The 14482-nt window shown below is 43.2% G+C and overlaps 1 protein-coding gene across 3 annotated transcripts in view; it reads left to right on the top strand.

Annotated features, from left to right (window-relative positions):
• KMT2A (lysine methyltransferase 2A) overlaps positions 1 to 14482 on the top strand; it is a 78433-nt gene that overhangs the window by 61936 nt on the left and 2015 nt on the right. For all 3 annotated transcript variants that reach the window (XM_039229383.1, XM_039229384.1, XM_039229382.1), the window contains 8 exons: positions 387 to 467; positions 1539 to 1597; positions 2660 to 2830; positions 4654 to 4728; positions 12017 to 12191; positions 12353 to 12460; positions 13195 to 13278; positions 13704 to 13833. In XM_039229383.1, coding sequence (XP_039085314.1) covers positions 387 to 467; positions 1539 to 1597; positions 2660 to 2830; positions 4654 to 4728; positions 12017 to 12191; positions 12353 to 12460; positions 13195 to 13278; positions 13704 to 13833 — 883 coding nt within the window. The remainder of the gene's footprint in view (positions 1 to 386; positions 468 to 1538; positions 1598 to 2659; positions 2831 to 4653; positions 4729 to 12016; positions 12192 to 12352; positions 12461 to 13194; positions 13279 to 13703; positions 13834 to 14482) is intronic.

Genomic DNA, 14482 nt, shown 5'->3' with positions numbered 1-14482 from the left:
AGGTTTAGGATACTGAAGGCCGATTATTCCTGGCCGGAGGACAAAGCTACCTGTTGGGAGATCCGCTTGAAGTCCTTTTTGAAAACACTGGCATGGGGCGTCACATATATAAAGTACACAAGTGAAGCCTTACATATGTACCCATGTAGCCACCATTCAGATCAAGATCTAAAACGTTCATAGAGTTCCAGAAGCCTCCTTGTGCAGGCTCTGGGTCAGTACGCCCTCAGGGTAACCACTGTCTCACCTTTATCGCCACAGATAGTTTTCTCAGCTCAAGAATGTTATCAGATCCTTCAGGTAGAGTCATTTCTTTAGACCAAGCTCCCCATTCAGCACGTTTCCTGGTGGTTTTTCTTGAAAAGATACAAACGGTTCTGTTCCAGGACTCCAGGAGCAGAGGCTGAGCAGCAGGGTGCCGCTGATGTGGAACAGTCGTCACAGAAGGAGTGTGGACAGACCACAGGGTAAGTACACAGACGATTTCTCTAAGGTTAAGCCCTCCGTTCTATCCGCCTCATTTAAAAGATAGTTCTTCCTGGTTTGTATTACTTTTGTTGCCAGAGCTTTTTTTTTTTTTAAGTCTATTTACGTATCTATTGGGATGGGGGAGGGGCAGAGAGATGGGGAAAGAGAATCCCAAGCAGGCTCCACGCTATCAGCGTGGAACCGGATGTGGGACTCAGTCCCACACACCACTCGATCATGACCTGAGCCAAAATCAAAAGCGGGATGCTTAACCTGACTGAGCCACCCAGGCACCACCGTATATGCCTTTTTTACATAAAACAAATAATGCTCTACATACTGTTCTGTACTTGGTTTTGCTTTGCTTTGTTGTTTTACTTATTTAAACAGTCCATTATTGGAGCACCTGGGTGACTCAGTGGGTTAAGCGTCCCGACTCCGGGTTTTGGCTCAAGTCACGATCTCACGGTCATGAGTCGGGCTCTGCCTTGACAGTGAAGAGCCTGGGCATTCTCTCTCTCCCCCTCTCTCTGCCCCACCCCTGCTTGTACTTTAACTCTCTCAGAATAAATAAATACATTTAAAAAAATAAAAAAGATAAACAGTCCCGTGTTGATACGCATTTGGGTTGTCTCCAAATGTTATTTAATTTAAGAAAATGAAAACTGGTGGTGGTTTTCTGGCTCGTGCAGCTTGGTTTTATTTTTGGTTGAATCAGTTGACTTAAGTGATTACAGAACCGCTTCTAAGGAACGTCCTTGCATCTTTTTTCTAATACCGAGCATATGAGAAAAATTTCAGGGACCTAATCTACAAACTGCAAAAGAGATTTAAAGCAGAAATTTAATGTCAGTGTTTGGGAAAGAATCTCATAAGAGACCGTTTTATGTTACGTACAGCACTGGGGTGGTGTTTATTCGACAGGTAATACACAAAGCATCCTATGGTTCATTTCCAGGAGTTGTTTTATATAGCCCATACAGCAGTATGGCAGACCATGGACAGTCTTTATCTTTGAACTGAAGAGCTAACTGATGTTAAATCTCACATTTGGTTTTCTTTTCTTTTAGGCAAGTTCTCCCGGAGATTCAGACAACACAGAATTCAGCAAATGAACAAGAAAGTACAGGTATGGGTGGGTAACATGTTAGAATTAGAATTTCAAAGCCAAACGTAGTGTAAAAATTGCCTACGTTATCTACTAATTTTCTAAATCAAAAAACCTTAAGCTCAAAGAAGTTAAGTGATTGGCCAGAGGTGTAGACTAAACCTCAGAGCACCCGTCTCCTGGTCCAGTGCCCTCTTCTACTACATGTTCTGTGACCAGCTGCTGAGTATTCTTCTAGTGTGATTTTACTAGCTAGTGATTACCTGACTTCATCCCTCAGGGGTCACCAAAGCAACCTGTATATCTGGTCAGGACCCCAGATACATCTCCATGGTACTTTCTATCATCTGTTGCTAAGGAATTGGATCAGTAAAGAACTGGTCACTTCAAGATTAGTAAGATCCGGGTATAAGACTTTGGCCCATTTCCATCAAGGGAACCTCCCCAAAGAGAGGCAGGTAGAGAAAATGCTCAAGTGTAACACTTGGGATGTAATCACATTCTGCTGATTGGCTTATTCCTCAAGAGGATGGACTCACCTCCTTATGCCAGAAGGCAGGGGCAGACTCTGGAACCACGTGGGTTGAAATCTCATCTTATCAGGTGTATGAACTTGGTCTAGTTACTGCCTCTGGTTTCTCACCTTTAAAGCGTAGGTTATAATAACACCTCCCTCCTTGGATTGCTGTGAGGTTCATCTGAGTTAAAACACGGGAAGTTCCTAGAAGAGTGCCTCATGCCTAGCACTTCATTCATATCTATCATTATTATTTTTTTAGCTTTGGCCCCGTTGAGGGCAGTTGCTTATTGAAAAACTATCAAACTGGCATACCAGAAAGTCTGCCGCAGAGACAGCATGACTTCAGGGGGAAAATAATGTCCTAGTTTTAGTCATTCTCTAGCTATGACCTAGGGCACGTTGTTCCACGGCTTTGAGCCTTCTGAGCCTTGGATTTTGTTATCTGTGAGTGGGAGTAATCATACCAACTGTGGAATGTTGTTAGGCCTGGAGATAACATATCAGTGCTCAGTAAGTGTTTGCTAATGCAGCCACTTTGGCCCCTATCTGTTTTCTCCCTGTAGAACCTAAAACCACAGAAGAAGAAGAAAACAATTTCAGCTCTCCGCTGATGCTTTGGCTCCAGCAAGAACAGAAAAGAAAGGAAAGCATTGCTGAGAAAAAGCCCAAGAAAGGACTTGTTTTTGAAATTTCAAGTGATGATGGCTTTCAGATCTGTGCGGAAAGTATCGAAGGTAAGTGGATTAAATGAGGTGGCGGGAGGTGGCGCCTGGCTGGCTCATTTGTGGAGCAGGTGACTCTGATCTTGGGGTTGTGAGCTCGAAAACCACATTGGGTGTAGAGATTACTTAAAAAAAAAAAAAAAAAGAAGTTTTCTCACTAGTAGCACAGCCTCTGTCTCAGCCAGATCTGCACTTAGGTACATTAATTTGAACCATTGATGTGGGCAGTTCTGTGCTAGGTGTTATGGATTGCTACTCATAGGCATTATACATCTAACTTGGCCTTAAGTTGGTGTTAGTGGAGAAATAACCCATAACTTAGCCGAGCGCATGAGACCTCTGCTCTCTCCAGCCTTGTCTTCTGTGACTTCTTTGTGTACCTTAAATGCCATTCTCTCACCCCTGTGCCTTCCCCATTTCTTCCCTCTACCTGGAATGTTCTTTTGACCCTGTGCACCTGGTGAACTCTAGCTTGTCCTTCAGGGTTGGCTTGGGAAGTCTTCCCTGACCTTCTGAGGCAGATAAGCACTCCCACTCCCTCCTTTGCTTCTTTTGGAATCTCAAATGTTTCTCTTATAGCTTTAAATTTGTTTTATAAATGTCTGTTTACTTTGACATCTTACTCAACACTCAACAGGGAACTTTCTAGAAAGTCTGGCATTTTTTTTCTTGTTTCTTTTTATATCCTGAGCGTATAGGTGTTCGTTAGCTGTTGAAGAACTAGTGAACATTCTCTAGGCAGTAAGTTCTAGAGGAGTTCGAAGGAAAGAAAGATCCCTGTGGGTCAGTTAGGGTTCTTGAACCCAGAAAAAATGGTAGAATAGAAGATCCCATTAAAGGAGATAAGAGAAATTGGGTTAGGAAAAGAGGAATGGGAAAGGTTTTCTGTACAGAGACATAAGCAAAGTTAGACAGGGTTGTATCTGGTGGGTTTAGAGCACCCTCAGGTGGGAGAAGACGTCGAAATCTTCGCCAAGTAGTAGCAAGAGAAAACTGTGAAGGTGGATTGGACACAAGTTTTGGAGGGCCTTTGGTGCCATCAGGCATTTGGAAATCTGGAAAAGTGGAATAAAAGCAGAATTTCAAGAAGCTTAAGGTGGACTGAATTAGAGACGTGAGGTGGCAGGGGGTCACTAATGAAAGCATAGCTACAGTAGAGCTCTCCGACGATAAAGCCCGCTCCCAGCGGGCAGGGAGAGGACAGAAGAATGGACGCGCTTCATGACTGCCTGGAGACGGAGGGTAGGGAGAGAAGGTGACTCTGAAGATTCAGTCCTGGGTCACTTAGAAAAAAAAAGGTGCGTAAGGAGAACAACAAAACTACGTTGAGTGTGTGAGTGCCACGTACAACGCATTGAGTATGATGTGCTGGTGACAAGTCCAACAGGCAGCAGGAGGTCACAGACTCTTAAGCTGGAGCAGGAAGGGGCTGAAAAGGTTTTCTAGTCACACCCCTTAGTTTAAAGGAACAGAGAGGGAGATCTCCCGCAGTCTGGGTTAAATCGTTAATGCTAGTACTGTTTTGTGTAGGACGTCGGGGACGGAAGTAATGCCAAACATTCAGGTTCGGGACCCAGACTACCATCAAGGGATGTGGATGCTTTGGGGCTTCGGGGCTCATTTTCAGAAGGTGTGAACCTCTTTTCTAACAGCAGGAAGCAGTTGGTTGGCGCTCCTTCTGCACAGCTCTCTTATGCACAGAACACAGGAAAACTAAGAAAACAACAAAAAACCATTGTAGAAGTGGGTCTTCACCCTGCAGGGATTCTGAGCCCAACACTTGTGCACGTCATTGGTGTTAGAAGTACTTGACCGAATATTTTATTTCCTCACAGATGCCTGGAAGTCACTGACAGATAAAGTCCAGGAAGCTCGATCAAATGCCCGCCTAAAGCAGCTCTCATTTGCAGGTAACGGCACAGTGGTCATTTTATCCTGAATACTCTGTCTCAGAGTGTTTTGGTAACTTGTTCATCTAAAACTATATAGTTGATTCCACAGAAGTGTCAAAGTCTTTAAAAAACAAAATGTAACTCTTAGACTATACAGTTCACCCATTTTGAGCATACAGCTCGGGGCACCTGGGTGGCTCAGTTGGTTAAGCAGCCAACTTTAGCTCAGGTCATGATCTCACCGTTCCCGAGTTCAAGCCCCACGTCGGGCTCTGTGCTGACAGCTCAGAGCCTGGAGCCTGCTTCAGAGTCTGTGTCTCCCTCTCTCTCTGCCCCTCCCCCTCTCGTGCTGTTTCTTTCTCTCTCTCAAAAATAAATAAACATTAAAAAAGAAAAAGGGATATTAGTGCAACCTTCAAAATGTATAGTGAGGATTAATGAACACGTTGTGTCAACTATACTCAAGTAAAACATTTTTTTAAAAAGGGACCTGATGTTATTGGCTATTTATATGTATGAAAATCAGTATGGTTATTTATATGTATATAACTGATGTTATTTATGTATATATCCTCATTTACCTAATAGGCCAAATTAAGACCATTATTCTGACTGAAACGAATTGAAACAATTCAGAGAAATCATCGAATACCAGCTTTTGTGGGGGAGGTGATAGCATCTTTTGATGCCCAGCATTTCTTAATTGCCATGAAGTCCAGTCTGTGTAGTTTTTCTTTTGTTGTTTGTGCCTTTGGTGTCATATTCAAGAAATCGCTGCCAAACCCAGTGCTGTGAGGGTTTTGTCTCATGTTGTCTTCTGAGAGTCCTGTGGCTTTAGGTGTTTTTTACACTTAGGTTCTTGATCCATTTTGAATTAATTTTCATAGATGGCATGAGGTAAGGGTCAACTGTATTCTTTTGCATGTGCATATCTGCTTTTCCTAGCACCATTTGTTGAAAAGACCGCCTTTTCCCCCATTAAATGGTCTTGGCACTGTTCTCAAAACTCATGTGATCAGGGGTTCCCGACTGGCTCAGTCAGGGGAACATGTGACTCTTGATCTCGGGATTGTGAGTGTGAGCCCCACATTGGATGTGCAGATTACTTAAAAATAAAATCTTTTTAAAAAAAAATCATGTGACCAAATATGCAAGGGTTTATTACCAGACTCTGTTCTGTTCCATTGGTCAGTATGTCCATCTTCATGCCAGTGCTGCACTGTTTCGATTCATTGCTGTACATCTGTGTTAAGCTTTGAAAGCGGGAAATTTGAGTCCTCCAGTTCTGTTCTTTCTCGGGATTGTTTTGGCTATTTAGGATCCCCTCAGATTCCATATGAATTTTAAGATGAGCTTTTCTATTTTTGCAAACAAATGTCACTGGGATGTCGATGGAAATTGCACTGAATCTGCAGATCACGTTGGTAGTATTGACAGTTTAGTAATATTAAATCTTCTAACCCATGAACACGAGATGTGTTTGCATTTATTTAGGTCTTTGATTTCTTTTGGCAGTGTTTTATAGTTTTCATTGTACAAGTCCTTTACCTCCTTGATTACGTTGATTTGTAAGTACTTGTTTCTTTTTTGATGCTAATGTAAATAGAATCGCTTTTTTGTAAATTCCTTTTCCGCTGTTCTTGTTCCTGTAAAGAAACTCAACTGATTTTTTGTGTTGACTTTGTATCCTATTGCTTTGATGAATTCATTTATTCTAACACGTTTTTTGTGGTATCATTAGAGTTTTCTACATATACGATCGTGTCCTCTGCAGAGATAATATTACTTCTTCCTTTCCAATTTAGGTGACTTTTATTTCTTTTTCTTACTTAATAGAAGTGATGAAAGTGTGCATCCTTGCTTCGTTCATGACCTTAGAGGGAAAGCTTTCAGTCTTTCCCTATTGAATCTAGTATTCTCTGTCAGTTTTTCAATACATGGCTTTTATTAGTACTTCATTCTTTTCTATTACCAAATAATACTCCATTTTGTGGATATACCATATGTTCATATATCTGTTCATCAGCTGATGGACATTGGGTATGTTTCCACCTTCTGAACCCCTGAACTGTAAGATCATGACCCAAGCTGAAATCAAGAGTTGGACGCTTAACTGACTGGGCCACCTAGGCGCACCAAGTGTAGACATGTTTTTATTTCCCTTGGGTGTGTACCTAGGAGTGGAATTGCTGGGTCATGTGGTAACTCTATGTTTATATTTTGAGGAACTGGGGCACCTGGATAGCTCAGTCAGTTGAGCGTCCCGAGTTCAGCTCAGGTTATTATGATCTCGTGGTTCATGGGTTCAAGCCCCGTGTTGGGCTCTGTGTTGACAGCTCAGAGCCTGGAGCCTGCTTCAGATTCTGTGTCTCCCTCTCTCTCTGTCCCTCCCCTGGTCGCACTCTGTTTCTCTCTCTCCCAAAAATAAACATTAGAAAAAAATTAAATTTTGAGGAACTGCCAGGTAGTTTTTTAAGTAGCTGCACCCTTTTACACCAGCAATGTTTGATGGATCCGATACCTACATCCTGGTCAACACTTGTTCTTGGCTGTCTTTTTGTTATAGATATCCTACTGAATTACTTATTCAAAAATAAATACATAAACTTGAAAAAATAAAAATAAAACAGGATTAAATTTTTTATTAATAGGCTTTCAAAAATTTATTTTGAGAGAGAGAAAGAGCACAAGCAGGGGAGGGTCAAAGAGAAAGGGAGAGAGAGAATCACAGGCGGGTTCCACACTGCCCGCCCAGAGCCCAGTATGGGGCTCAAACCCACAAATATCCAGAGTCAGACGCTTAACCAACTGAGCTAACCAGGAGTCCCCAACTATCTTATTAGTTTTATTAATAGATTTATTAACAAATTTATTTGTTAACAGATTTATTAACAAAGATTCAGAACTTGGAGATAATCTAGATAAAGATGGAGGAGACAGGCTCTCTTTTACATTAATGGCCGATACCTAAATTATGAATACAGCTATTCGGAGGAACAGTTAAGCAATGGCTATGAAAATTTTCAAATCAGTTGCCCTTCCATCCAACAATTCCACTTCTAGGAAATCATCCTATAGGTAGTCTCAGCCAAGTCATAAAAAATGTATGAGAGTAGGTCAAGCATCCTTAAGTTAGGCTCAGTCGGTTAAGCGTCTGACTCTTAGTTTCTGCTCAGGTCATGATCTCATGGCTCGTGAGTTAGAGCCCCACCTCAGGCTCTGCACTGACAGAGCTTGGGATTCTCTCTCCCCCTCTCTGCCCCTCCCCTGTTCACACTATCCCTGTTTCTCTCAAAATAAATGAACTTTAAAAAATATGTATGAGGGTGGGCTAGGGGAGGGGAGATTAGGAAGAAAAAAGTTTTTTTAATGTATGAGGGTGTTCATTTCCAACATGTGCTAGCAAAAAACTAGAGGTGGCGAGCCAAATAAAAACAACTCAGCAGAGTAATTTAGCAAGACGTCCAAAGTAAATTAATTGGAAAAGGCAAGTTGTAACAGCATGTATCTGGTATGATCATGACTCCCTTTAGATACTTTTATTTTATACACCCACATGTACACACATACTCTATCTAAATCTATAGAATGGTTGCCTCAGAGTGAGACCTGGGGAATTCAGATGGGCAACTTGTACTCTCTATGCTACTTATTTCACTTTATCTCCATGAGTGGATGCCGCTTTTATTAATTTTTTACAAAATAGTTAATTCAAATACTGTTTTTAAAAAAGCAGATGGCAAACAAACTTTTAAAAAGGTCTTCTGAGCATTGAGTACTGTATAGAATTTTTGAATCATTATATGACATGCTTGAAACTAATATGATACTGTATATTAGATGAAAAGAAAAAGAAAAGACAAAAAGAGTGAAGAGTCTCCTAGGTTCTCAGCCTCTGGCCCTCACTCTACCCTTGGCTAAACCTGTTCAGCCATTCTCATGCCCTCACATTACACTCGTCTGATTCACCCGTTCTTCATCCCTTCCCCCAGATCTCAAGCCTAAAGAGTCCAGTAAATCTGCACTTCCTTCCTTTCCCTCCTCTGTCACATCCAGTTGGTCGCTGCTGTTGACTCTGCCCCAAAAGTATGAGTCATGTTCTCTTCTCCTCACTCCTTCTTTCCTCAGGAATAGCCTTTGTCATTCTCTCACCAGTAATCTCAAAAAGCCTTCTAAATGGTCCCTGAGTCCCTCACCTCCTTCTGGTAGTGAATCCTCAGTGTCACCAGAAGTACCTCTGAAGCTTCTTTGCTTGCCTACTAATTGTCGAATAAAGTCTTCAACCCTTAGGTGTTAGCTATTTAAAAATAATACCTAAATGCCCCTGGCACTGTGTTGGGCACTTAGGATATAAGGGCTGAGTAGAAGCAGACTCAGGCCTGCTCTCCAAGGTTTCCAGCCCATTGACCCCTTCACAAGGTCCCTGCTGCACGACTTTATACTCCAGTGGCAGGGATAAGCCCGCTGAAGAATGAAATCAAGGACACAGGGTAGGTAGTTGGTGGCAGGAGGCCTCTTCTAGATAGAGTGCTCAGGAAAGGAGTTTCTTGATAAATACAGCCATGGCCTGAGTGATGACAAGAAGGAGCCAGTCATGCAACAAGTAGCGTAAAAGCCCTCAGTGCAGAAGAAACAGCACATCAAAAAAGCCCTAATGTGGGAATACCTTTGGTAATTTTGTCGTCTCTCTCTCTTCCATGAAATAAAAGCTCCATAAATACAGGTGCTTTGCCTTTCTCATTTTCCTGTGTGTTCCCAGGCTCTGCCTGGCACAGCAGAAAGATGGAAAGAAGATGTGGGTTAGAGTAGGTGCTCAGAAAATATTTGTTGCATGAGTGAATGAATCCTCCACCACAGAAGAGATTGCTCCCACAGTACTTCATTCTGTACCTTTATTTGGGTACTTTCACAGTGTGTGATTTGGGTACCTAATGGCCTCTCTCTACCAAGAGCTTGAGAATGGGGGCCATGTAGGATTCATCTTTGTTCTCCCCATTACTGACACAGTATTTTGTCTTGCTCTAAGCCCTCCAGTGCAAGTAGAGTTGAACACTCAGCCTAAACATAAAAATGAACTTTTTGTGAAAACAAGTATATTTTCCCAATGTCTTTTTATACGTAGGAATCCACGACAATCTAAAGCTCCTAAGAGAAAATTCTTGGGGAAAATCAATGTTGTGTAGGGGAAAAAAAAAATCTTTGCCATTGTCTTAATTGGCTTCAGGGCTTCTGTCGGAGACTTGTGTTCTGTGCTTAGGTTGAATTCTGTTTGTCTGTTTGTTTGTTTGTTTGTTTGTTTTTAATGTTTTATTTATTTCTAGGAGAGAGAGAGAGACAGCGTGAGCAGGGGAGGGTCAGAGAGAGAGGGAGTCACAGACTGAAACAGGCTCCAGGCTCTGAGCTGGCTGTCAGCACAGAGCCCGACGCGGGGCTCAAACCCACGAACCGTGAGATCATGACCTAAGCGAAAGTCGGACGCTTAACCAACTAAGCCACCCAGGCACCCCTGTGCTTAGGTTGAATTCTAACTGGAACATGGTTGTGTCCAAAGAATGTTACTGAAGACTGAACTTTCTGCTTGCCATTGAAACCAAATGATCTCTCTTAGAAATCCTCTCAGTGAAAGAGAAATTAGGCAACTAATAGTAATTTTCCACTCTTCTCAAAAAATTATCGGGGACATAGAACAATTTTAAAGTATGAAAAAGCAACCGCAAGAACAAAGTAAAAGGTAGACAGGGTCTCGCCCCCCGGAAGTAACTGTTGTTAACATGTAAACGCAGATAACCTCCCAGGCAGGACACATGGTCCCCAAAGTACACCGAGCTTGCCTCTCTCAGTACGCTTCGTAGCCCAGAGGGTATGTCTGTCAGGATTGCACGTGTGACCCTGGCACAACAGACACCCTTATTGTCTTGATGTCTGTTAATAATACCAAAAGCAGTATTTGCAATGAAAGAATACTGTTGACCTTATGAAAATGTAAAAAATATTAGCTATTTCAGGGCTCTTGGTGGCTCAGTCACTTAAGTGACCGACTCTTGATTTTGGCTCAGGTCGTGATCTTGCTGACCTGAGGTGGAGCCCAGTGTCAGGTGCTCACTCCCTCAAAGTAAATAAATAAACCTTAAAAATATATATATTAGCTCTTTCTTTCTTTTTCTTTCTTCCTTCCTTCCTTCCTTCCTTCCCTCCCTCCCTCCCTTCCCTCCCTCCCTCCCTTCCCTCCCTCCCTCCCTCCCTTTTAGGTAATCTTCACACCCAACGTGGGACTCGAACTTAACAACCCTGAGATCAAGAGTCACATGCTCTACTGACTGAACCAGCCAGGCGCCCCCAGTATTAGCTATTTCTAGTGTCAAAAAGGTGGAATGCCCCATCCCTTTAATGCAGGAAGACTGTCATTTTGGAAAGACTTTCACCATCTATGCCCACAGCTTCTATAAATGTTATTTTTATAGGGCTGCCTGGGTGGTTCAGTCAGTTAAACGTCTGACCAGGTCAGGTCATGATCTCACAGTTTGTGAGTTCAAAGCCCTGCATCAGGCCCTCTGCTCTCAGTGTAGAGCCTGCTTTGGATCCTCTGTCTCCCTCCCTCTGTGTCCCTTCCTCCTCTCATTCTTTCTCTCTGTCAAAAATAAACATTAAAAAACTAAAAAGCATAAAGTAAAAAATATCACAGATGCCCATTAATGGCATGAGGTTAAGTGAGTAAAACAAAGCACCTATCAAGCATACTATCTCATATACTCACTATATCAACAAAAAAGAGAGTTCTGTATTAGGGGCTTATTGCTAACCATTCTTCTAAATTTTAGGGCGGTACTTCTGTGAGTGTGAAGTTAGAGAACCCAGGTACCCCACTAACCTATAAACACAAATGGGATCATGGTTGAAGCTCTCCATTCCAAAGTTCAGAGCTCATCATGTTAGCCGTGACTTTGGGTGTGGTATTTACCTTCTCTGAGCCTAGATTTACTGACCTGAAAATGCAGCTGGGAGTCCCTGCCTCACATGGGCACTAGGAACAACACATACAGCCTACGTGGGTACATACAGAGCATGGAGAACTGTTTGGTGGTGGTGGTTTTTCACTTAATATATCGTGAACATTTTCCATATTGGTAGGATCTGAGCCTGTGTCATCCTAATGGCTGGTTAATGCTGGCTCTCGGCTAGTCTTTAATGTGGTTCACCCCCGAGCAGCCTCTGGCAGAGCTCTGCTCTAGCCCAGGGATCTTGAGTGCCGGGCGGTCTCTTGTCGCCGGCCGCGCCCTCCGCTACCCTGGTGCCTTCTGCCCGACAGGTGTTAACGGCCTGAGGATGCTGGGAATCCTTCACGATGCAGTCGTGTTCCTGATTGAGCAGCTCTCTGGTGCCAAGCACTGTAGGAATTACAAATTCCGTTTCCACAAACCAGAGGAGGCCAACGAACCCCCCCTGAATCCTCATGGCTCAGCCAGGGCTGAAGTTCATCTGAGGCAAGTTCCATTCTCTTTCACGAGCAGGTTCGGGTCCCGATTTTATTATCTAATAACAGAGTTATCCTCCCACGCAACCTTTGAGATTTCCAGTGTCAGAGCTGTCCACTGCCTCTGTCACAGCATTTCTGTTACAGCACGTTTTCATCTTTTGGCTCCAGGAAGTCAGCATTTGACATGTTTAACTTCCTGGCTTCCAAACACCGGCAGCCTCCCGAATACAACCCCAACGATGAGGAAGAAGAGGAGGTGCAGCTGAAGTCTGCTCGGTAAGTCCGCGGTTGCAGGGCTCATTAGGAACACCCTTGGGGCGCCCGAGTGGCTCAGTTGGTTAAGCATCTGACTTTGGCTCAGGTCATGATCTCACGGTTCGTGGGTTTGAGCCCCTTAGCGGACCCTGTGCTGACAGCTCAGAGCCTGGAGCCTGCCTCAGATGCTGTGTCTTCTTCTCTCTCTGCCCCTCCCCACTCATGCTCTGTCTCTCTCTCTCAAAACTGAATAAACATTAAAAAAAAAAATTTTTTTTTTTTTTTTTTTAAGGAACACCCTTTGCTTCCCTCTTCTTTGGCTGTCCAGGGCGCTGTGTGGTTTTGCTTGGATCAGAATTTCCCAGATAACATTTAAGACTAAAGTGTAGTTTGTATTAAGGTAGAAGTCTTGCTTCTTGGCCTTTTGGCTAAGATCAAGTGTAAGGTAGCAGTAGCTGGCTGGCAGAGAGAGGAATGTGTGTAGAGGAGAAATTCACATAACTCTAAGATGCGTTTTTAAATTTTCTTTAACCAAACTATATATATACCCTGTCATCTTTGGATGTACCACCAACAGTCCCCATGGTCAAGTACTGTGTGTATTATTATAGGCCTAATTTTCTAAGACACTTGTTGGGCTTGGCATTGAACAAGGAGAATAATGTAGTCATTATACTCTAGGAACCTTTGACCCAAAACTCAGAACTGATTCTCTTCTGAAGAGAATTTATTAGTCATACACCTTGTGTCTTTAGGAGGGCGACCAGTATGGACCTGCCGATGCCCATGCGTTTCCGGCACTTAAAGAAGACTTCCAAGGAGGCAGTCGGTGTCTACAGGTAGGGCTAAAATTGTGGAAGGAATTAAAGAAAACTAATCATTTTCCAAAATCAAAGTGAACCAAATGCTGGAATGACCTCCCTCGTTCAGTGAGGTTTTTTGAGCTATTGTTAATGGCCCCTGATGTCCTGGGATCCTGTACTTCCTTGTGGTGAACAGGGAGCTTCCCTCAGTAAGCATTAAAATGTTGCCACTTCTAGTACTTTACAGAGTGAAGAAATCTTTTCTTGGCCATTTGTTTAAACAACGAATGTACTACTCAAATCAAGTGGGTCCAGACTCCATTTTTTTTTTTTTTTCCAAGTCTCTGTCCTCCCTGGGGAGCTGACAAACCAGGAAGTTTAATACATGTATTCGCGTGTTCACACAGTTAACCGGATTTGCAAAATCCGTAGCCGAACTCTTTTCCGTCTTTATGTCGTAGGTCTCCCATTCATGGCCGGGGTCTTTTTTGTAAGAGGAACATCGATGCAGGGGAGATGGTGATTGAGTATGCGGGCAATGTCATCCGTTCCATCCAGACTGACAAGCGAGAGAAGTATTATGACAGCAAGGTGAGTGGCCCGCTTTCTCGGGCCCAGTTCTGGTGTTGCATGTGGACAGGGGCCGTCAACTGCACATATGATCCCTACATCCCAAAAGAAATAGAATGTTTTGTTCATCTGAAGATACCTTTTTTTTTTTTTTTTTACATTTTGACATCTTTAAAATCTGTGGTGGGCCCCGGGGAGAGCTCAGAATCTACCCTAAGGATTGGTACACAGAGATACTCTTTGAAGGTTTGTCTGAGCAGATCAAAAGCCCACAGTGACGTGACGTTTTAGGTATCTCTCCTCTCTCTCTCTTTTTTTAAAATTTTTTTTAACCTTTTATTTATTTCTGAGAGAGAGAGACACAGCGTGAGCAGGAGAGGGTCAGAGAAAGAGAGAGACACAGAGCCTGACGCAGAGCTGGAACCCACAAACCATGAAATCATGACCTGAGCTGAAGTCAGACACTTAACCGACTGAGCCACCCAGGTGCCCCTTATGTCTCTCTTTCCCGTGGATACCTGGAGAAACTTGTAGTATGGTGGCTGCAGTGTAGGAGTTTGTTACAGAAGCATTTGAGAGGCGGGAGACCCTTTACTAGAAGGGACTTTTCTCAGCAGCAGCTGTCGGCCACATCAGAAGGAGGTCGGGAAATGGGCCCCAACCCGAGCTG

Source organism: Hyaena hyaena, unplaced genomic scaffold, assembly GCF_003009895.1.
Source record: "Hyaena hyaena isolate Hyena2069 unplaced genomic scaffold, ASM300989v1 scaffold_37, whole genome shotgun sequence".
Lineage (NCBI taxonomy): Eukaryota > Metazoa > Chordata > Mammalia > Carnivora > Hyaenidae > Hyaena > Hyaena hyaena.
The sequence above is the reverse complement of the archived record's forward strand: the minus strand, read 5'-3'. Positions and strand labels throughout refer to the sequence as shown.